This window comes from Hippocampus zosterae, chromosome 16 (genome assembly GCF_025434085.1).
Source record: "Hippocampus zosterae strain Florida chromosome 16, ASM2543408v3, whole genome shotgun sequence".
NCBI classification, from domain to species: Eukaryota; Metazoa; Chordata; class Actinopteri; order Syngnathiformes; family Syngnathidae; genus Hippocampus; species Hippocampus zosterae.
Window position 1 is genome coordinate 8,100,922 of NC_067466.1, and position 23,637 is coordinate 8,124,558.

Below are 23,637 nucleotides of genomic sequence, written 5' to 3' on the forward strand. Positions count from 1 at the left end.
ACTTCTGTGAAACGAGTATTATACACCGAAGCACTTTTTTCCGTTTTTTGGCGATGGCAAAGACAGACCATCGCTTGCGTCCAAAAATGTGCCTTAATCTCATCCGTAGTCTCTATGCCGCGCAAATTCGGTTAGCAAGTGAGCATCCCCACCCCGACAGTTTGCGAACAGCAGCTTCAAGCTGATTGGTTTGCATGACCTGTCTCACTCGCAGCCTGCTGCTTCTGATTCGTGAGCTTGGCAGGAGAGGAGGGAGACAGCGTTTTTGTGAGAAAGTTGATACAACAGACTCGGAGTCAGCGCTACAAAAAAAAATTAAAATTACAAAGTAAACAGAGCTTTGACAATCACGTGATTGCTTTGTCTGTAATCGGTATTTCGATTCTAAAAAAACTAAGTGGTTCAGCCCCAGTTTACACATGTGCCTCTAGTTCATGTGTAGCTCCCTCTTATGTTGCTGGAAAATAGGTCACTCAATTCTGTCTTTAACTTGTGTACCAAGCTCTCCTTAGAACAATTAGAACAATTATTTTGGAGGGAAACGCAACCAGAACTAAACTAGAATGATCACTATATTATCTAAATGAATCTTTCCGAAGTCGTTCAAAGCGCATTGCTGCCTCCTGTTTTGTATTCTTGCATGTGTCTTCTGAGGCCTCATCTGATCTCTGTCTGCTTCTGCCATTCATTCTTCTTCTTTTTTTTAACCCCTTTAATCAATCTACGTGGTGTTTAACAATTATTAAATCCCCCAATGTCTGTTTTGTTTATATAAAAAGCACTCAAATGCTTTGGAGCTGGACCAAGTAGGTTAACTGGGTATGTGGAATCGTTTCTTCTTGTCAATCCAGTCGTCTTTCTGTCAAAACTAAGCTCTGCTCAGTCATAGATTCTCCTTTCCTGCAGGGGCACTACAGCAGGAGTTAATCGATTAGATTTTCTTTTTCCATGTCAGTGTGCATGTTGCCTCCAGGTGGCAGTATCTTCTCTGTGTTGACTACTCTACTCTACTAATCTATGGTGATATTTAGGGTGGCGAATGACAAACAAGTTTTGTTAAGGTGCCTATTTCGTTTGCCTTTGAATATTTCAAGCATCTTAGCAACCATTATTTAGGTGTTGTTGACCTTCAACAAAATGTGGTTATTGTATGAGCATTCCTGGATGAAATCAATTTTGAGTTACCGTGCTGCAGCTGTGTGGTTTCGCAAAGGTGATTGATTGATTGATTGATTTTTGACAGTTTCAGTTGATATGTACACATATTTTGTCCCTGACTTACATTTGGGTCTGTCTCATTTCAAAACACTACTGGATGCTTTCCCAAGGGATTTTTTTTGTTTGTTTTGTTTGTTAGTTTGCGTTGGGCCGTGCTTTGACAAAAATGGGGAAATTAACATATAAACGTTGGCAATGAAAATATAACTGCATATATATATATATATATATATATATATATATATATATATATATATATATTATAGGTCACACCGATGGTTTTAAGTTTTAAAGTGATTCGTGTTGTCATATTTTTAGATCCCTGAATGTTACAAAAAAATGACATTTCATGCAATACAAAAATGTATGGAAGGGGAGTATAACCGGTGAAGAAAAAATAAAAAGGTTGTCAAGATTCTCGTTATTATCTCAGAATTCTGACATTATTCCCAGAATTCTGACTGTAAAGTCAAATCCTAATCCTCTTGCGTAGAAATAATGAATGTGCTTAGGAATGTTTTGTTCATTTCATTTCATTTCATTCTTTTTTTTTTTTTTTACGTAGAAAAAAAGCTTCATCTATCACTAAATGTGTTTGAATACAAGCTGGGTACATGTCATGGTTACTTTCCCAGCTCTGATAAAAAGCAGCACACCAAAGGGAAAGCATCCATGGATGAGAGTGAGACAGTGTCAAACAAGGGTCGCCACATAAACTAAAGGAAGCACCTTACGGATGATGTGGGTCATCACATACTTTTATTATTAACATTGGCGTTGTATTTTAAAGGGACCCGAGCCATTTTCAACATGTTTCACTGTCACCCAAGTTGAAACCAAAGGCTCACTTTAAGGCTGCGTTTGGAATCACTTACTTATTCCCTCCTCCCTAATCACAAATTTTATAGAGATTTTTATATCGTGGTGGGGGTTGGGGGGGGGGGGTTCACTGAAAAGTATTTCACCGGTGATAAACCTTCTGTCCAAAAAACGATGAACAAATGGGTCATTCTAATAACATATTGTTTTAATATGAGTCAATCATGAAATTAACAACTCCGAAATTATGACAAGCAAAGCACTTTATGCCTGGCTGTGTTAATGTGTTGCATTACTTTGAGTGAAGATATTTTTGCTTCACAGCTCTTTATTAGCTATTTTCTGTCTCGAATGTATTGCTCTTCTAGTATCCGGCGGCTATTGGATTTTTTTCAAGATGCATTGTGGGATACATAGGGAATAACCTCTACTCGCTACATATTTGAAGCGCACTGCAAAATAGCACATTGGAAGGAAGTAGTGGATAGGGGTGATTCCGGACACAGCTTTATATGTGCCGTTTTCAAAAAATAAACACACTTTACCAAAAAGAGGTGCTGACATCAAAATAGCAGTAGTACTGTTGGTGGTGGTAGTATTAAATAGTTGTAGAAGTAGTCATAGTAGTATTCATAGGAGTAGTGGTAGTCAAAGATGGAGTCAAATGTAACGATGGCCCAGGCCAAACTATGACTGGGGTCCCTTTCAAATGTACCAATTCTCGCAAGCTCATCTTAGCGGTGACACTTTTCCTCCCTCTTGTCCAGCCATCTGTGTCATGTGATTCACAGCTGACTCTTGTTGTTGTTGCATTTTTTTTTCTCCCCTTCCCGCATATCTTCCACATCTGCCAGCTCTGCATGCACACCTTACCTACCCCCCTCCACTACTTTGATAATAAACGACTGAATATCCACTCACCTCTATCTTCTGCCCCTTCCCTGTTTGGATACAAATATGGCTGCATTTGTACAAAGCGAAAAAGACAAAGCAAATCATGTTTCTAGAATCATCGTAATTTTCCATCTGGATTTTTTTTTCCATTTTGTTTAGATTTTATGGGGTTTGATTATTTCTCGTTAGTCTCTGGACGAAAATGTAGCTTTGTTACTAAAAGAGGTCATTGTCTTTTTCCCATATCGCTGCGGAGAACATTCCCTTCTATCTTTTTTTCTTTGTTTCCTTGTTTTGTTGATCTTGCATCCGTGTCACTGATTGAAACGGAAGGTAGGTAATGCTTTGCCCTACGCACGTGATCTTTATGCAGATGAGAATGTGACAAGCACCCTAGCCTGAGTGACGTCCATGTTTCTCTCTTTTTCTCTTTCGCTCTGTTGTTTTACAAGTGGTCTTTAAAAAAAAAATGAATTGATGATGATTTCACCCTTGGAAGATTTGTTACATACTGAGAACGCTACTTTTTCTTTTTGCACCTCAAATTCATTCTCAAAGCCAGGTGTTTCGGTGGATCTCCCTGGTCCATTTTCTCTGTCAACATTTGGGGTTTTTTTCCGTTTGAGTAGAATGCATTTGTTGTCTGTAGGTGGATCGAACATCTTTTGATTTCCGCGATTTTTTTTCTCCCCCACAATAGTTGTCACTATTGAGTGCGAGTTTTCTAACAACAGCATATTACTAAGCTGTCTTCTGTCTGGAGGTCAGAGGATCTATTTACCGGAAGGATCACATTTATAGCATCTCAGGTTGTGAAGTATTTCAGAGCTATACTGACCAGCCACATGATATCATCTCCCCTTGCACAATCAACTGAGATCCAATACAAGGGCTGTATATTTAAAAAAAAAAAAGAAAACACGTCTTCACTCAAGACAATAATGCTCACGTTTGGTTGGTATTGTCTGAGAGTGGGTAAAAGTGGCAACGACAACAATTGAGCTTTATTACATCCACCAAGTATTTTGATTGTATTTTGTTCATGAATTAGTGCATTGGTACCTTGCCATTTGAATTTGATTAATTAATTCAAAGAAACAACAACAAAAAAAGAAATAAACCATCAAGCGACAGCTCTTCACTTGAAAAACGTGTTCATCGGGGGTACTTGTCAATCAGGCTATCGCTGCGTTACGTAAAAACTACACTACCGTTTTCCATTAAACTTTGTGGTGTGAGCCAAAACTCATTCCATTTTTTTCAAGACAGGACCATTAATTATTCTCAGCCATGCACAGTCCGACATTCCCAACCGTGAGTCTTTTCTGTTCGCAGACGTTAACTTTTAAAATGAGCATTTTGTTTAGCTGAAGCCATGTGTTTATCAATACATTGGAACCTCTATTTAATAGATGAATTGGGGAAAGGGTTCGAGCTGGTTTTTCATGAAAATACTTTTTAAAAATCCCAGTAAAGTACTATAAGTACCAAATATAACAAAAGCATGACACCATTTGAAAGCTTATCCAGCTATTGCTGGTTCTTTGGTGGTGGTGGTGTGGGGGAATAATGGGTTTCAGGTGTTGGCCCGAGCTGCGATGACAAAACTAACTATACAACGCACCAAAAATAGCAAGCTTGATAGATGCTTATGCAAGCTGCCTCCATAGCTATGAAACACTAGATATGGCATGCCACTTTTGAGCTAAGCTAATGGACAAGGCTCGATTGCCTTCGATCAGAACATTTCCTCGAATAACGTGGCCCCTGTGTCGGTGTGCCTGTGGAATCTGTTAGTCTACGTCTCTGGATTGAGTCACAGTGCCACCTACTGGTCATTTGGCCAATTGGAATCAACACAATTTGACACCTACTGTACAATGAATATGTCCCTAGAAAGCATGTTCAATTACCACCATGCTTCCTGTTTTTTATTTTACTGTTTGTCCACAATGGGGTTTTTTTCATCCAAAAATCTACTGCAATTGTAACTTGACTACTACGTTACCTTGTTCAACTTCCATCCGAATCTGGGGTAAGGGCTTGTTGTATGAATAGAACTCAGTCGTCGCCTGTATACGTACAGGCGGTGGCTACAAATATGTATTTGTTGACAGAGATTTTTATGACTGTCATAATGTATATACTGTTAATAAAGTCAATTTCATTTGACATTCTGGGTTTTGCCATCCCGGCGGACATGCATTCTACTCAGTGCCATTCTTACTTTCTTTGTACGACCAATGTGTTTGATGGAGCTCTTGTGTTGGATCTCATAAGCGCACGAGTGCCCATTAAAGTGACCTGTGAATCGATATACTGTACCCTTGATAATCGTACGATTGTTGGCTTTGTTCTTGAGATTTTTCTTTGGCCTTTAAGACAGAGATGGCCCTGGAAAGTGTGGATCTTCAAGTATTTTAAGTAATGTATCCATGAATACTCTTAGCATTGCGCTTATAACATGACATCACATTTGTTGTTTCAGGAGGAATATATACTTTCAATGACCTCAAATTCATGTATTAAGACACAGTAAAAATATCTAAAATCAAATGAAATATTTGTAATAACAAAATATAGTCTAGGGCAGGGATGGGCAACTAGTGGCGGGCAGGCCCCATGCAGCATGCAACCACCATCTGAGTGGTGGTCCTTCATTAATTTTCAAAAAAAGAAAAAATGTTTTGGGGGTGGGGAATGTCTTAGACTTGTTTTATTTTTATTTTTTACAAACCCGAATAAGTCTTCACAATGAATGAAGATCCTACAAAAACCATGAAAAATCCAACATATATATATATATATATATATATATATATATATATATATATATGGTGGAGTTGACTGTCAGTTTAGCTAATAATATCACCAATCACCACCAGATTTTGCTTCTTTTTGTGCCATCCTTAAATGGCATTTTTTTTTTATGCAAGAGAGCCACAGACTTAAATATGAATGCACTCTCAATAGGCCCCTTGCGGCTAAAGCTAGTGATTAGCCATCTTAGGTTGCCCGATGTTGCTGACTTCATTTTTTTCTGAAAACATCAGTCTCTTACAGTCGGATCCCCCGTATGGAGTAATGAGAGCCTTTGAAAGAAAGACTTTCATTGTTTGCAATGGCCATTCAGAGTACTGTATTTTCCATACTATATGGCACACCTAATGGCATGTAATTTTCTCAAAAGTCAACAGTGCGCCTTACAATCCGATGCACCTTGTTAATGGATCACTATTCAGATTTTCTGGAGGAAGTATTTTTAAATGTTCTGTGAAGCGCTTTGATACAGCTGCAGCGGTTGTTCAAGCTCTTATAGATAAAGCTGTTTTGTATTGTATTCCTTTCGCATAGCTCCATCTAGTGGATTAATAACACAACCAGAGCCACTATTTTAGCTTCCTCCTATACGCCTTATAAAGTGGAGCGCCCTTCATATGAAAACAGTTTTAATGTAGGTCATTCATCGAAGGTGCGCCTTATACTCCGAAGTGCCTTATAGAGTGGAAAATACGGTAGATCATCTCCGTATCGTGAATTGTGACTGACAAAGACTAGTTTCGCAGTGAACTTTGTCTTGATGGTCTTTGCTTTAATTTCATTGTTGATGGTTCTGAAAGGATGATGCAGACAAATCTTTGAATAGCACTCAGAGATATATGTGATAAGGAACATTTAAAATCACATTCTTACTGATGAAATGTACACGTAGTGCTTCTCCCAATTTTATTGGTAGAGTCGTATGCCATACATGGTTGCATTTTTGCAGTGGATATTTATGTTATAAATCTGATTATACACTTTACACATTATAGACTTATACATCTGATTACGAACTGGCCGCCAAGTAGCACAGATGAAAAATTGTTGACCCCCTCCATCATTTACCAGGAAGTTGCCCATCCCTGGTCTACGGTATTTCAGTCACAACATGCTTTTTACTGGTTGGCTCACGGAATCTCCCTGAAGACACTTCAAAAACAAACTTATACTTTGAGTAAGTTATATTCAAGAAGCCCACAGAATTGAAAAGCTCAAAGTGGCGTCCGGGTGAATGAGTGAATTACCCGGGAAGGAAAAGGGTAAATGCTGATGTTCCTGGAGGTGGTTCGCCCTGAGGAAATACTCCAGGTGCGACGGACCCCACATGCCGTCATGGTCCTCTTTGCTATGACTTTTCTTTCCCATTGATTTCTATGCACTGTCTCATGAGTCACTGACAGGGAAGGGTTTTGTGTCTTTTTCTCTTGCATTTTGTGAAATCTAATGATGCACTTATGTTGCCCCACTTTTCCCTTTTCTTCATACCTTACCTACTAAAGGAGGGAATACCACTTTATTGGTAAGTGGATGCTAACCAGAAGGGAGTTAAACAAGAATAAAAAAGAAACGAAAATGGGTCGCTGTTCACATGTCAGCACTTGTCTTCAGGGGGAAAAAATCCAGAAAGAGAAAATTGAGTAGTTGATTATTGTTTCTGATTCAACTGATTGAATAATTGTGATCTTTATTTTGTTCCCTCCATTTCTGTGATGTTCCGTCCAGTTGTCTTCTCTTACTTTTTACTTTCATTTCTTTGACATCATGACTTTAAAATAAAAAATAAAAAAAAGTCCTCTTTTTTTCCTCTCTCTCTACACTGTACTCTGTAGCTCTTTCTGCCTCTGTTCTATTATTTGGTTCACTTTTTTGGGGCACTTTTCCCTCTCTACCTTCTTCTGGTTTGTTTTTGCGGTTATGATTTCTTCACCTCATTATGATTTTGCATGCCAAGTATTGCATGCGCTGCACCATAGAGGACTATCTGTAAGCCATATGGACAAAACTTAGATCTTTTTCTTTCTGATGTTACCTTCGTTTGGTACACCGTAGCACTCAGTAACATAAAAACGTTAAAAAATACATTCTAATCCTCCTTTGTCCTTTTTCCTCCTTTTTTCTTTTTTTTCTTGGTTTTTGTCTTTGTTGGTTATCATTTCTTTACAGAAGCTGCGGATACCGGCTCCTGGCTCCAAGATCATCCAGTCCACTTTGCTGAAAGAACAGAAGCTCCATAGCGCCCCCAGCAGGAACCAAGCAGTGCCAACCTGCACCTCGGGTGAAACTGGAAGTGTGGACGGCGGGAACACGTCAGGGAAGAGAGCGAGTCAGCGAGGACGGAATAAGGGCTGCCACTCTCCTGCTCACAGCAGCGACTCGGCACGTTCCCACAACAACCACGCTCACAGAGGAAGGAGCAGCCGCCATCAGAGAAAGTAAGAAGAATGTTTTTAATTTCCTGTTGGACCCCATCCGTCCATCTGTTTTGTCTCCTTGCCGCCCTGCTTCAAAGTCACTGCAGCTGGAAGCTGTCCCAACTGACTTGGCGTGAGAGGCAGGCTTCACGACAGATTACAATCACATCATCATAAATTTCTGAAATTTCTATGCCCCTTCACCTACATAAAAGCGTCCTTCTGCACTACACACAGAATGGAAATGGCAGTCACTTCCACACAAAATACCGTATTGGCCCGAATATATGACGGCCCTGATTATAAGACGACTTTTTCAAGACTCAAGTTTGAAAAAAGACTTTTTGAACACCAAATTCATTTTCATACAGAAAATAATTACAGTGCTAAAACAAATGATTATAACAATATATTTGAGAGAAAAAGCATGTTATTATGCCTCAAATCTTAATATCTGAACATTTAAATATGTCAACTAAAGTGCAATCACATTCGTAAATGAATTCTTCTGGGTTTCTGGGTTTTGAAATGTAAATTACATCATAAATTCTCCTCAGCTGCCCACTTTTCTCCAGATTGTCACTTTGTTTCTCCGTTTTCTGTTGTCTCGTCTATTATTTTCTTCTGTTTTCCTTCTTACCGCTATTTTTTATTTTTCTTCTTCGTGCTACCGCTATTTTTATTATTATTCTTCGTGGCAGGGGTTCACTTTGGCCTGGGGAGTCAAGTTCAGCATTCGCTTCAATGTTATCTGGCGCCATCTGGCCTCGTGAATGGGTATATGTTTAGACCCCGAATTAAAGAAGACCCCCACGTTATTTAAATGTAAAAAAACACTGTCTTATATTCGGGCCAATACAGTATAAACAGTACATCATGGCGTGTCCACACTAATTGTCAGCATCTGATCGTCCATTTTTATCCGCACGTGATAAAAATCGGCACAGATGTTTTGCGGTTTCATCCATGTTTAAAAAAAAAAAAAAAAAAAAAAAAAGAATGTTGTTTGTCCTCCACCATGTTGAAACTGTCAGTGTGCCTCTGGTGTGTCATATTTAAAGGGAATGACAGGAGTCAATTTGAGTGACCTTGTTGGTACTAGGGGGGAAATATAATGGCATGTCATTCATGAGTCACCATGTTAGCGCTTTTTTAAGCTTTGCTAGGATTAGATGCCATGGCTACCCCCCCGCCCCCACACACCCCACTGTGTATTGTACCGAAAATAGCATTTACAAGTAAAAACAACAGTAAAAATAAGATCCATAGATTAAAAGGTCAATATCACAAGCTGCGCGCCGACGGCAGTTGCTATGCTAACATCTGTGCCCCATTACATCTGTTTATAGCGGCACAGCGCTGTGGAGAATTGCAGTCAATTCTGGAACAGATAACAGACTTTAAAAGGTACAGCTACTGTACAAAGCTTTGATTTCCTTCCCCAGGACAAAAAGCAGCCATTCCTCCAAGCGTCATCACCGCTCCGGTCGAGGTCAGGCTCACAATCGCAGCCCATCAGCCTCGTCAGGCCGACACTCTCACACGTCAAGCAGAAAGAAAGAGGTGTCGCGAAGCAAACAGAACAGACATCGCAGCAGCTCCTGGAGCAGCGAACGCTCATCGTGTGCCCACAGGGACCGTGGCCTCAGCACGACCAAGTCTCCTCACAACAGACACAACGCCTCAAGGTGATCAAACGCCCGCTCTCACCTTGATTCCCTATTTTGTCACCTCTTGTACGTGTTTACCGGGCTTTGCGTCTTACGCAGAGACAGGGACAGCCCAAACCGCTGCGACAGCGACGCAGACAGCCGGGCCCGCCGCCGCTCTCGAAGTTACTCGCCCATTCGCAAACGGAGGAGAGATTCGCCCAGTTTCATGGAGGCTCGCAGGATTACCAGGTAACACAAGACTTCTGGTCGCGTGTTAACATTCAGCCAATATTTGACTGTTGAAAGTGAGTGGTACAATTTCCTGACTGACTGTTGAACAGTCCCGAGTGTAGTTTGCCTTTCAGCCAGAGACAGGCTGGATGTGGTACCAGCTCCAAGAAACCCTGAACAGGATAAACGGTATAGAAAATGGATGAATGGGGTCTTGTCTTGTGTGTTTTCTTCCGCTTTCAACCACCCTGGTGTATCCGCTGTCCTGCAGATCTCCATCTGTACTCTATGTACTGTATATATGCCTCTCTTTAAGGGACCAAAAGTAATGGGACAATTGGCTGCTCAGCTGTTCCATGGCCAGATGGGCATGTGAGTTCACAAGCTGCAAAACAGTTTTTACTGCTCTTCGTGTTGTTTTACACTACTCACGGGTCACAAAAAGGGATTGCGTTGTGAGTTTTGTCATTCGGCTACTTGTGCGAGGGCAGTAAGCGGTACCAAAAGCGCAGAAACATTAACAGCTGGACATGCAATCAAAAGGTTAGGGTTGGTCAAATTAAGTTCAAGTGTAAAGGTTATAATGTATTTTAGGTTTGTGGTGAAATTTCACCCCTAACTTTTTGTGTCATGTCTAATCTCCAGTGAAATGATAAAAATGTTGGCATCAAAATCTAGTTTGTATTTGATTTCCTTCAATATCAAAAGGCCAGCATCACTATTCGAATTATTTAAAAATTAAGTTCAAGCTGTCAAATGGTCCATTTAAGGTGTGATGCAATAGGAAGGTTGTTCGAGTAAAGATATTAAATGATACCACCGAAGTAAATATACACTTTTATTTAGAATAAATACATTCACTACAACAAGATCATGCATAAAATAGCAGACTATACTGCATACAGTATATAATTTTTTTTCACCTGAAATTTCTAAAAGTGTCAAATCAATTGTCACCCCTTGGCGTACATCGACAGAAATAAATGATTGTTATAAAGGTAAAATGTGCTTTCGTCATTCACTCCAGCCCTTAAAGGTTCTGATGCCGAGACAAGGAGATGCGCCTGATCTGCGGGCCAGTTGCCGTGGTAACTGTTGCCGCGCAGTAGGACCCAGCTAGTCTGATTCCTGAAGCTTTGACTGAGCAGTAAAAACATCCCCAGAGTAAACCTGGCTTCCTCCTCTTTTTTTTGTCTCTCTCTCCTCCTCCACACCCATTTCCTGAAATTCACAGCAACTCTAAAACTCTGCCCACTCACGAATATAACACAATTTACAAACGCTATCAACGTTCTTTCTTGCTCTTGCTTGTGCGTTGCCATGGCGCATCGGCTCGAGGACACACACACACACACATGCACAGAAAATTGATTTACAACTACCGTACAGCAGCAATACTTTGATAGCGTTGTACTAACCAAGTGGCGGGCAGTGCGTTTGGCCTTTGGTGGAGACTTGAGCAACTTAATCCACTTCTTTCTACCACCACTATCACGTCATCATGAAGGAAGCCATCAACACAAAAACAACCACACACTAATGCATCATCTAAAATCATCTGAAGCCGGTGAGAAGGAATATTGATCTCATAACATAACAGAAATCCCGATTGTAACATAAACATGAACACAGCCATAGCCCGGAGTATGTTTTGCTTGTCAAAATTGGCTACAGTAGTTTTGTTCTGATCAATCTGAAGGAGAACGCTCACGTTACGAAGCTCAGGTCAATTCGAAATCTGATTTGTTGAAAAGAATCGGCGGCCCGGTGGTCCAGTGGTTAGCGTGTCGAGCTCGTAGGGCACAGGTCGTGGGTTAGATCCTGGCCTTTGGCCTCCCTGTGTGGAGTTTGCATGTTCTCCCCGGGCCTGCGTGGGTTTTCTCCGGGTACTCCGGTTTCTTCCCACATTTCAAAAACATGCATGGCAGGCCGATTGGACACTCAAAATTGTCGCTAGGTGTGAGTGTGAGCGCGGATGGTTGTTCGTCTGTGTGTGCCCTGCGATTGGCTGGAAACCGGTTCAGGGTGTCCCCCGCCTACTGCCCGAAGACAGCAGGGATGGCCTCCAGCATGCCCCACGACCCTTCAGAAAATGGATGGATTGATAAAAAGACCCATTGCTTTAAAAAAAGAAAAAAAAATGAATCGGAATGGTTCAACTTTGAAATATGTTAAGTAGTAAAGTGAGTAAAATATATCCAGTAATCGAAGCACTGCTGATACTGAAGGCCCTGGGCAGATTAATTTGAGAAATCCATTGAGGCGCAAAAAAAAAGAAAATCTAACATCCCACAAACTGGAAGCGGTGCAGCCAAGAGAAACCACAACACAACAAGGAGACTGTTGGGAATAAACAACTCTGATTTCATGGAATGAATATCACCACTCACCACTGTACTAACCACACTGTTGTTGACTGTTGATGTCTATTGGTGTTTGCCTTCACTGACAAGTTCCTTTGGGTGATATTTACTTTCGGAAGCACTTCCAGCTATTAATGAGGAAACTAACAACATGCTTCTCTTTGAGTGTAAACAGCTTTTTAAAAAAAATTTTGGTTAACCCTCATAGCTGCTCTCTTTTACCTCCTGTCCTGGTCACAACCATCTAACAATGATCTGCTCAACTAAATATCAGACAACTGATTTTTGATTTGATGATTTTAACATCAATTTCTCCCCCCCACCCCCGTTCCCAGTGCTCGAAAACGTCCGATCCCGTACTACCGTCCGAGTCCGTCGTCATCGAGCTACGACAGCAGCCCCTCGCGCTCCAGCCGCAGTCGCAGCTACAGCAGCTACAGTCGCAGTCGCAGCAGGAGCCGCAGCAGGAGCAGGAGCAGGAGTCGAAGCCGCAGCCGCAGCTGGACTCGCAGTCGCAGCTGGAGTCGAAGTCGCTCTCGCAGTCACCACAGTTACTCCAGCCACAGCAGCTACGACAGTCCCGGCTTCTGAGGGGAACCCGCAACCAGGGGCAGGAAGATGCAATTGGGTTTCTCAAGTTTTCCACTCCAGGTTCCAAATACCCGTTTACCCGAAAGACTATTCTGTACTCTGTTTAGATAATGTAATAAAACGGCACTCTGTCATTGGTAAGTATTTGGCCAATGACAGTCAGTAGGATTTGTCTTTACACAACACCACAATGGTTTTGGAATGAAAGCCTCTAACTGAAGCTCAGCATTCATTTAAGAGGCTTTATGAAATAACGCATTTATTATTTCAGAAATACCGACTGTGTCCGTGTGAAAGCCGATGACCCACCCCCGGCAGTCTGCGCTACAGAGGCCCTAAACGAATATGTCTATAGGCGTACCCCTCCTAGATGCTTTGAACACATTTAAAAACATTTTTAAAACTGCCTTTTTAAAGTATTTTTTAACACCTGTTTTTACATTCAAGAAATCAGAGATTATCTTGTATATCATCACTTCACCTTGAGGAAATGAAGACTGGATGTGACATATAGACGGTCTCATGGAAATTAACAGATGTCGCAATAATTATAACACACACGGAGCAGCAACTCATACAAGCAGCGCATTTAACAATACTCCGAGATTTATATTCTCTCTGACTTTGTTGGAACGACAATTACTGCAGCTGAGTAGAGGACAGACTCTGCCTTTTATTCTCACTTTCGTTTTTTTTTTTAATATATTTTATTTTTAACTTCAAGTCCATTGTTGTGGTGTTTAAAGGCAAATTCCTAACAATTCTGGAGAGGGTAAAACATTCCCCAAAATGTATTCACACTTGTCAAATATGCGATTTGGCCGAGCCCTTGAACAAACCTTGCTATTTGTTGGCACGTTCTTTCACTTCCTCCACAAAGTGGCCAAAATCCGAAGTAAATGTGTGCGTGTGTGTGCGTGCACATGTGTACATAAAAGGGAGCTGCTGAGTATACCACACATGAAACGAAAAAGCCACGATATATTTCCCCTCTCTTCCCCAAAGACGTTCACTCCTTGAGAGCAGCAAGATCAATGAAAAGCAGAACAACAGAGAACAAAACGTTTTTTTTAATGCTTGAAAGTCACATTGTATGTGTTTGTCTGTATAGATCTCTTCTGGCTTTGTAAACTATGCACTGTATACTCCATTAAGATGCAAGAGTGGAGGCGATACAGCATAGCACGGCCAATCGGAAAGCAAGTGTCCCTTTTCGTGGGTACGTGGCTCGAACTAAACTTTAGGATGCTGCTCTAATGGGTATGCCAGCCAGCCACAAGCTAATTAGATGACATGTACTATTTATTACCTTAAGTCTGCCCTATCTAATTTACTGTGACGCGTATGTTGAGTCTGCTTATCCTTCATTTATGGGTAACAGACTCTGTGTGTCAGGTTAAAGCGGGGTACACACATACTGATTTTTTTTCCAACAGGGAAGACAGCCCCAAAATTTTCTTTACACTAAGATGTTGAAAGTGAGTCTACTAGTCTAAACACAAATTGTTTTTTTTGGAATAAGAGTCAAGTAGCACAATTTATTTGTTTTTAGCCATTTCAGTGGGTGGCCATTTTGTCACTTTCTGTCAACTGAAAATGACATCAGAGTTGCTCTGGGCGCCGGTAATGACAAATCACGGTTCAGCTGTGTTTTTTTTTTTTTTTAATGTAGATGAGCCATGAGCAAATGTGATGTCATTTTCAGTCGACAGCAACTGGCAAAATGGCCGCCCCCTGAGATGGGCAAAAACAGGTGGATTTTACTGCTTACCTCATATTCCACAAAGTCAATATTAATCAGAATGCTGTGTTTAGACTAATAGGGCTATAGAGAACATATTGTGAAGAAATTTCTGTGTTGACTTCTCCTTTGACCAAACTATGTATCAGGTGTAATATTTAATATTGTCGGTTGCAATGATTTTCTGAGTAGATGACAGGAAAAACTTACTGCAAAACTTTCCATGCACGTTTTGTGAATCTAATATTAATGTATTTATTTATGTATTTATTGACATATTGATTTATTTATTGGACTATTTATGATTTTAAATTATTGAACCTTTTTTAGCACGAGGCCGTGGGCTGCGAAAACTGGTAGAATCATGCTTGGAAGATAATATTGCAGCAATTGTATTCCAATGTGAAAATGGACTGTATGCATCCATGTTGGGTGGACGGAAGGCTTACACTTCACTCGTCAATAATGGAATCGACACACCGCGACTGCCATTATTTTGTGGAGTGGTTCAATACAAGATTAAAAAAGTCTCCTTCCACCGTATGCACAAAAATATGGAGATGGGCCTCTGAATTAATTCATTCATCAATTAGGAGTTTGAGCAGACTCCTTAATCCGACATTTTACCAATTTGGACAGTTGTAAACTCTCCCCCCATCCCCCCCTGAAAAAAAAAACGTAATAGTTTGAGGATGGTTGTTTTTATGGCTTAGTGCAAAAATTAAGGTCCAAAATGTTCAGACTTCAACCCCACTAAACACTTTGGAAATTATTGTTGTCGATCTAGAGCGGAAGCAGCTGAAAAAGTAGAAATTTGTCAGCATCTGTCCTGCCTGGACAATTTACAGAAGCAAATACAGACAGGGTCCATCCGAAAGTATTCCCATCACGTTATCATGTCTTTAGTCATTTGCACTTTGTTGCATTCCTTATAAGACCTCAGAACAACAAAACCCGTCCTTAATTTATTCCAAATATAGCACTGCCCCTTTTGATCCTTTGGGTCGTTCTTTGTAGTGTGCAAGTTCATATTCCTGACAATAAATTGAAACAAATGGGCTAAATAAATCCTGTTTGTTTTTTTCCTGTCAGCAGATCATTTTGTGGATGATGTGTGGGTAGCTCACAAGTATGCTTTTGTCATGCTTGAACTCTCCTGATGGGTTTGAATGTTTAGCAGACAACCGGTTCAAGCAGAGATGAAATGGCAGAATAGAGTGCTCATCGACTGTGCCGATTATATCAGTAAACTATGTAATAAAACTACAGCCTTTGTCAGATTCTGCCCCCCGCCCCCTTTGACAGGAATGCCAGTTTGCCAGTTACCGGTAGTTTTAGAGATTAAATTTACGTGTCTCCTCTCGAGTATGAACACAGTTCTGGTTACAGTTAGGAATTGTTTGCTCAGTGTTGCAAATGATGCTCGAATGTCTCACATTTGAAAAGAGATTCAGTATGAGATTGTCAATGGCCTCTATCGAAGTCTAACGAGTGGTGGCAATAATGTGACTTGTGGAGAGGTAATCTCATCCAAAGCACAAGCAGTAATCTCCCTGCAGTCGACATTCAAGTTCATGGTGAGTACTTTCAACTTTAAATCAGATCGGCTTCTAACAAACGCTGCTTTAACCCATGTTGAACAGGAATTCATACAGAGAATGAAACGTTACTCACAAGCAGATTATTTGCGCTCTGTGGGAGCAGTGATAATTACTGCATTTTAGGAGGGGACCATCTCTGCCTCTTCTTCCTGCCCAATAGAATTTTCCGGAATGTTGCTGCGTTGCTGCATAGCTTTTAATTCCAACTTTCCTGTATAATATAAAAATTAATTACTTAAAAATGTGTGATGTAGTCAAGGTGCGAATGGTAAACCTTCGATGCAGTGGCGGTCCCGAGTTGGCAAATAAAAGATTCAGGTGGTTGTTTAATTTCACACTGTGCCGACATGCATATACAAGCCAGTTTTCCAAAATATGTCCTTTTTAGCTTGTAACTGTTTAAAATTACACCTCTTAAATGATGCTATGAAATGTAATCTTGTGCCTGTCTGACTTCCCAGCAGCCTTCTGGATTCTTCTTGTCTTTTGGAGATATCACAGAGGGAGAGGAGTGTGCGTTTGTGTGCGTGCGTGTGTGTGCGTGTGTGCGTGTGTGTGTGTGCGTGTGTGTGTGTGTGTGTGTGTGTGTGTGTGTGTGTGTGTGTGTGTGTGTGTGTGTGTGTGTGTGTGTGTGTCGGGGGGGTTGAGGGAAGTTCAGCAGTGCAATGGTCAGCTGTCATTTGGGGAGGGCCTTCCTGCTGGATTCCGCTGCAGTGCTACGTCTGCCACAAATAGATGTTCTGGTAACTTCCACAAGTGTGTGGAGGGGAGTGGAAAGGGAAAGGCTGGTGCACAGTGCTCATATAAATACGAGGGGGCCAGCATGTTGGGCGGACATTGTCAGATAGGCCAAAGTGCACCAGCAGCTCTCCTTCATCATGGCAGAGAGACGTATTCCTTTCACCACGCTCCGCACCCCGAGCTGGGACCCCTTCCGCGACTGGCACAGCCGCATCTTCGACCAGACCTTTGGCATGCCCGCCTCAGTGGAAGACTTGGCTTTGTACCCCAGCACCCACTGGCCCGGCTACATGAGGCCCTCAATGATGCCCACCGAGATGGGTGCCGTGATGCCTCACACTCCCATGATGTACCCGGGTGCCATGATGGCCCAGCAGGCTCGCGCCCTGTCGCGCCAGATGAGCACGGGCATGTCGGAGATCAAGCAGACCCAAGACAACTGGAAAGTCTCTCTGGACGTGAACCAGTTCTCACCTGAAGAGCTGGTGGTCAAGACCAAGGATGGGGTGGTGGAAATCACTGGTAAGGTCTCACTTTTGCAATCAACATAAAATACATTTCATAATGACTGGAAAAACATATTCATAATTTACTTTTTTTTTCATGTTTAAGATGTATCAAGATGCGTATAGAAATTATTTATTTATTTATGATTCCAGAGATAATAATACCACATTTACAGTACTGGCAAATTCATTTATTTACAGGAAATATAAAATGACAAGAAACTCAATGCAACATAACCTCTTGAATGATCTGAACCGTATCAAAACGAATCATAATCCCACTGAATCCAATTGAATGGCTCCAATTTAAAATTGAACCGTCCTTAAATTTTATCGCACCATGTCTCAAGATTGTCTTTTATTTTATGTATGTGTGTATGAACATATACATCTGTATATATATATATATATATATATATATATCCGTGTATGAGATCCTTGTATTGGCTCTCATTAGATTGTGCAGGAGTACATGTGCCTTACCTCATAACAGCTTAACTGTTCTAGAAACGGCGTTACATAATACCTTGGACAATGCAGTGCTGTTTTCCCAGTGTGATAGTGGGTGTGGGTTTTTTCGGGATCAAAGCCCGCTGATACAAAAACTATTCAACATGTAGGAGTGTCCACTTTCACTGACGAGTGTTTTCACAATTTTTTTAAAGCAATTCGCAAAGCACCGTGCTTTTCGTGTGTCACCGTGTTAGGAAAGGGTTTAAAAGGACAATTGGAGCTTGTCCAGGCTTTTACTTAGACAGCCGCCATGCTGCACAGAGTCGGGGTCACGTTAGATAAACAAAGCCCGATTGGAATTTGCAGCCTTCTGCTCCCTTATTTCAAATCAAACAAAGACGATCTGCTTCAATGATAACTGTCAGCATAGATATCGAAGGCCTCCAGTTGGTCCTTTTTAGGACGGGAGGATATGTGCCTAATCTCCCTGTTGCCAAAACAAACAACGCACTGTGCCAAATAGTTCAAATAAATCTGGACACCTATGAGAAGCTTATAGACTATAATTATGCTTGGCAGGGCACACATCGACAAACAACCATCTGCACTCACAATCACGCCTAGGGACAATTTAGTGTGTTCCATTCGCCTGCCATGCATGTTTTTGGAATGTGGGAGGAGTCCAGGTTGTAGCCCTCTTCCACACAGTTAGCTGAGATTGAGTTTAGCTCAACCCAGACCATACTGGGGTGCAAGTGCTCCCTTTAGAGAGACATCATTTCAGGTGCATTTGAAAAGGGGAGTGCCTTGCTATTGGCTGGCCACCAGTTTGGGGTGTTACCCCTCTGCTGCCTGAAGACAACTGGGATAGGCTCCAGCACACCCTCGACCCTTGTGAGGATGTGGATGTTATTATTTTAATTTTATTCTTTTCATCCATAGGCAAGCATGAGGAGCGTAAAGACGAACATGGTTTTGTGTCCAGATCTTTCACCAGGAAATATACGTAAGTAGTCCATGCATCTAAACTGACGGCTACTTTTTGTTACTAATTAATGCTCAGGGGTATCTCTCCGTTTGAAAGGCGCTTTTGAAAGAGCAAATTTGCTGAATGCATCTCACGACCGGTGTTGTGCCCACTAGGTTGTCATCACAAATGGAATAGAATGGTGTACCATACTGACCTTTGAACTATACTGAATTGAAAAATACCAGCTTTGTTCTCTCTAAATTGGGCAAATGTTTAATTCCTATGGCTAAAGACGGTTTATTGTAGGAATCAAGTTCTATTTTCGGATCCTTCGGTGGTCCCTGGACCAAAAAGCTGCTTTCAACATCTGCTCCTCTCTTCACATTACCTTTGGATTTGCTGCCACCCAGAGGCCACAGTGACAACTGAACCTTTTTTTAATCAAATGAAAGGACAATTTAGGCTCCAGCCTTTTTGACAAAGTGGGGATTCATTTTAGAATGTTTTGTAAAGTAAAAATAATCTAATTCATCCAGATCACCGTCAGCGATCACTCCTACTTTGGCATCCCTTCACTGGCTCCCCATTCATTTTAGAATTATTTTTAAGATCCTCCTCTTTGTTTTCAAATCTCTGAATAATCTCGCGCCACCTTACCTCTCTGAGCTCATACGCCCCTACACCCCTGCCCGGCGCCTCAGGTCTGTGGACCAGTCTTTGCTAGACGTACCAAGAACTAAACTGAGGCTCAGAGGGGATCGAGCCTTTTCTGTTGCTGGTCCATCTCTCTGGAATGACCTCCCACTGAACATTCGGCAAGCCTCCTCGCTGCCCATCTTTAAATCCCTCCTCAAAACTCACTTGTATTCTTTGGCGTTTGACTCAGCATGACTTAGATTTGCTATTGGTTTTACTGCTTGGTGCTTTCTACCGCCTTATTACTTATTACTTATTACTGATTCGTCTTACTGTTTATTGTATATGTTAAATCGCTCCATGTACAGCACTTTGTATGCAGCGATGGCTGTTTGAAAGTGCTCTATAAATACTGTTGACTTGACTTGACTTGACTTTTCATTAGCTGTTTTATTTGTCATATATTTTGCTGTCTTTCGCGCAACCCCGTTACACACGTTGGCACTTGAAAAACATACAGTATTTGAAAAAGTATTGCAAAAAAAGAGTTTGAAATTAGAGAAAGAATGTACGTTTGAATTCAATACTAATTTAATTGTAAAGCCGTATAGCCTATTCTTGATGTTAGCTGCTATGCTAATCGGTAAACAAAGTTAGCAATTGGAAAAGTGGGGGGGGGGGGCTTTAAGGTTTTGTTTTTTCATATGCTCAACAAGATTGTGGTGATTTGTTAACACAGACTATTACAGCTGGAAAAAAAGTGAATAATATAACAAAGAGCTACCCATGGTCAGAGCTATTCTCTCGATGATCTAATTTCAACTGAGCAATGTAGCAAATTTTTCTTTTCTCTTCCTGAAGATGGCTATTAAAGTTGTTGTCAGTAAATAGACAAACACAACTCCAGAGAATACCTTTCTTTTATTTTTAATGTGTGAATTTTAATGTGTAAGTTGGTCATCAAGAGACAAGAAAACATTTACAGCGCATTTGGAAATAACGTTTACTGCAGCCCCAATTACAAACAAGTACATGTTTCTGTATTTTGTCTGTGGATTATTTGAAATGTCATGTTTGAATGGGTGTCTTAGGGGCAAATAATCGTCTAATTCTGTAATGACCACTAAACATACCCATGTCAGTGATGCTTTTGCTCAACACTTTTACATATATTGTTGGTTTGTTTATTTGTTTTTTTAAGTGACTACACCTTAACATTCCTATTCTCCTCCCTGCAGCCTCCCCTCCAGCGCCAACGTGGAAAAGGTCACCTCCTCATTGTCTCCTGAAGGTGTGTTGACGGTGGAGGCTCCGCTCGCCAAGCTTGCCATCGGCGCCGCAGAGACCTCAATACCTGTCACTGTGGACACCAAAAGCGATGTGGTGAAGAAATAGGAGCCTCACACACAAACATACATTCAAACAAGATTGCAATGCCGCCGTTGGTGAAACGGAGACCTTTGTATCTATACTGCGCTAAGCCAGGCCGAGAGCACCCATGACTGTATGTGTGTGTTGTCACTTTGCACTGTTATTGTTCTCCTCTTCTCAGTGTGCGGTAGCTCATATTCTTTGCTCTCTCTTCCTCATTTCTGCTGAGCACATCTCCTTTCGCGCTGGCTATTACGTCACACTAGAGTATAAAAGTCTCCAGAGAGCATGCACTTCACAACCCCCAAAAAGCAGAGTAATTCCAGTTAGAGGTCTGCAAATACACTGGTTTCATCCTCAGTTGATTTAGTAATGTCAACAGAGAATAAAGATGAAATGGCATGCACAATGTCTCGTTTTTTGACTACTGTATCTTATTTCTTAAACGGTTAAACAATCTTATCTGATATATTATTCATTTTCCATGCACACATAGTACAAAACATTTGATAACATACTATGTTATCAAATGTCAATTACGGTACTCGAATACAACTCTGAAATCTTTCATTTGTCTCTCTGACATTAATGAAATGCTTAATACACTACAATACAATACATGCTGATTTATATAGCGCTTTCACAACAGCGGCAGCTGTAACAAAGCGCTTAACAAAACAGTTAACATAAAGTAAAATAATAAACATAACATAAAACGCGGACAGTCGTGCAGTCCTAACCACTTTTCCCTCACACGCTTTGTTGTTTGAAGCAGTTTGAGATGAAAGAGGAGATGTTGCAGAGTAAAGGGAAAGTCTATTTTTATTTGCAACATTGCAGGTACCGGTACTTGTTTTCACACGCAACTGACCTGTTACTCAGGTATAGTATGTATGGTCATTGTTCGGTTGTTCTTCACTTTTATTGTTTTCTGATTCCCCTGGTCAACCTTTGTTTGCCAAAAGCAAATGTGGCGGAACAAAATACCATTGTGAACACTGATATTCCCATCTCATATGAGACACCAATTTATGTTATATACCATGTACAGTTTCAATAGCCCAACCATTACCAGTATTTCAATGATTTCTTAAACTGGTACACAATATATTAGTATACATGAAAGTGCCTCATTCTACACAAACGTTTTAACACATGCCCAAAAGAATGATGGTTTTAAATATTTGGTGTATTTTTGGTCACTCGAGGAAAAGTCATCAAACTAAAGTTATTCACATTGGTTTCAAATGTTAAAATGAATCAAAGCTGATGTGTAAAGTATACATTTATTCGTGAACACATATCCTTTGAAACATGAGATGCAAGAGCATGCAGTTTCACTCCAGCCCTATAGAAGGAGCACCATCTGCTGTATGTGCTTTGTCAAGTGGACCGCATGTAATAAAGGTAAGTGAAGAAGACACTATTTTATCAGCTTCTTTATTTGAGTCCTTGCCCAAATGTGATGGTTTCTGTGTAATACCGCAAACATACAAACCAATAAATTATTGTTTATTGGGCTACAAATAAATCCAAATATGATCATCTCAACCCATATTCATATTGTGTCAAAAATGTACGATGTTATTCTTCACACAATACTGTAGTAGCTCTCTCTCTCTCTCTCTCTCTCTCTCTCTCTCTCTCTTTCTTTCTCTCTCTCTCTTTCGCGCACGTACATACGCTCATGTGTCAGGTCGTCATGGCAACAGAGCTGCGATGTCGGTAGAGGGCTGCAAGCCATCACAAAATTAATTCAAATGGTGGATTGAAAATGCCTTGAAGACTTTTGACTGGAAATAAAAGCTGTGGCCTCGCAACCTGTTTAAGAATACTGGTGAAAATATTGGTTACAATTTCTACAGTTTTGAATACCTATACACGATACAGTACATTTTGCCAAATACAGTAGTCATTTTGAACGAGCCTATATTTTGTTCATGTTGCTCAGCAACATTTTGGATTTCTTGTACAATAGCAATGTGCCAATGCAGTAGTAATGCTAATGCTAATAATAATAATAATAATAGTACATTAGTTTTCTTGATAAATCACTCAATCATGTTTCCTTTGTTTTAGATTGTTTTCCCCCCTTTATGTGTATTAACAATCTCACATTCAAATGTCAAGACTGTAGTCCCTGTAGCTTGTGTTTTTCATATATATATAATTTTTTTGGGGGACATACACACACACACACACCTCCAAATGTATACTCCTTATTCTCCAGAAGGGTGCAAGGTTAGAGCTGGAGTCTCTCGCAGCTAACTTTGGTGAATGACAGACGAAACCCTTGACTGGTCACCAATGTCAACAGACAACCAGGATGAGTGCCTGCGCCGTTCCTGTCATCATTAAAGAAAGGACTCATGATTGACTTGAATGGACACGGCGAATGTCGTGTACATTTTTACGACAAGCTTTATTTCCTCCACAGGTACATATGATATTGCAAATATGGTTAGGTATTGTTCTAAAACACCATTTGTGTACGATATATGCTGTATGTGTATATCTTTGCAGTGGGAGGTTGTGTCTCGTTCGCTCGAAACCAGGCAATGGGACTTGGAGTGGAGTTCCACCACATCAACGCCCCACTTGATTTGGCGCTGAGTG

At 40.8% G+C, this 23,637-nt stretch overlaps 2 protein-coding genes across 8 annotated transcripts in view; both read left to right on the top strand.

Moving 5' to 3' along the window:
* The window catches only part of srrm3 (serine/arginine repetitive matrix 3), a 54,089-nt gene extending 38,278 nt beyond the window's left edge, over positions 1–15,811 (top strand). Inside the window, exons 11-15 of one of the 7 annotated variants that reach the window (XR_007959218.1) lie at positions 7,918–8,186; positions 9,611–9,853; positions 9,935–10,066; positions 12,747–15,384; positions 15,551–15,811. Coding sequence is in view for 5 of the 7 variants with exons in the window: in XM_052047840.1 (XP_051903800.1) it covers positions 7,918–8,186; positions 9,611–9,853; positions 9,935–10,066; positions 12,747–13,002 (900 nt within the window). In the remaining 2 variants the exon portion in view is untranslated. Of the gene's footprint in view, positions 1–7,917; positions 8,187–9,610; positions 9,854–9,934; positions 10,067–10,364 lie in introns of all 7 variants that reach the window. The other 6 variants (XR_007959220.1, XM_052047844.1, XM_052047842.1 and 3 more) reach the window with 6 other exon arrangements.
* A 1,348-nt stretch (positions 15,812–17,159) lies between these two features.
* On the top strand, positions 17,160–21,430 carry hspb1 (heat shock protein, alpha-crystallin-related, 1). The gene is made up of 3 exons (XM_052047972.1): positions 17,160–17,607; positions 18,987–19,050; positions 20,889–21,430. The coding sequence occupies exons 1-3, from the start codon at positions 17,223–17,225 to the stop codon at positions 21,043–21,045; spliced, it is 606 nt and encodes a 201-aa protein (XP_051903932.1). The 5' UTR covers positions 17,160–17,222; the 3' UTR covers positions 21,046–21,430.
* Positions 21,431–23,637: the final 2,207 nt, after the last annotated feature.

Bases quoted from the DNA above. Each gene is read 5' to 3' on its own strand.
- hspb1 (XM_052047972.1), top strand. From the start codon at position 17,223: ATGGCAGAGAGACGTATTCCTTTCACCACGCTCCGCACCCCGAGCTGG. The intron at 17,608-18,986 runs GTAAGGTCTCAC...TTTCATCCATAG, and splicing joins TGGGGTGGTGGAAATCACTG to GCAAGCATGAGGAGCGTAAA. The intron at 19,051-20,888 runs GTAAGTAGTCCA...TCCTCCCTGCAG, and splicing joins TCTTTCACCAGGAAATATAC to CCTCCCCTCCAGCGCCAACG.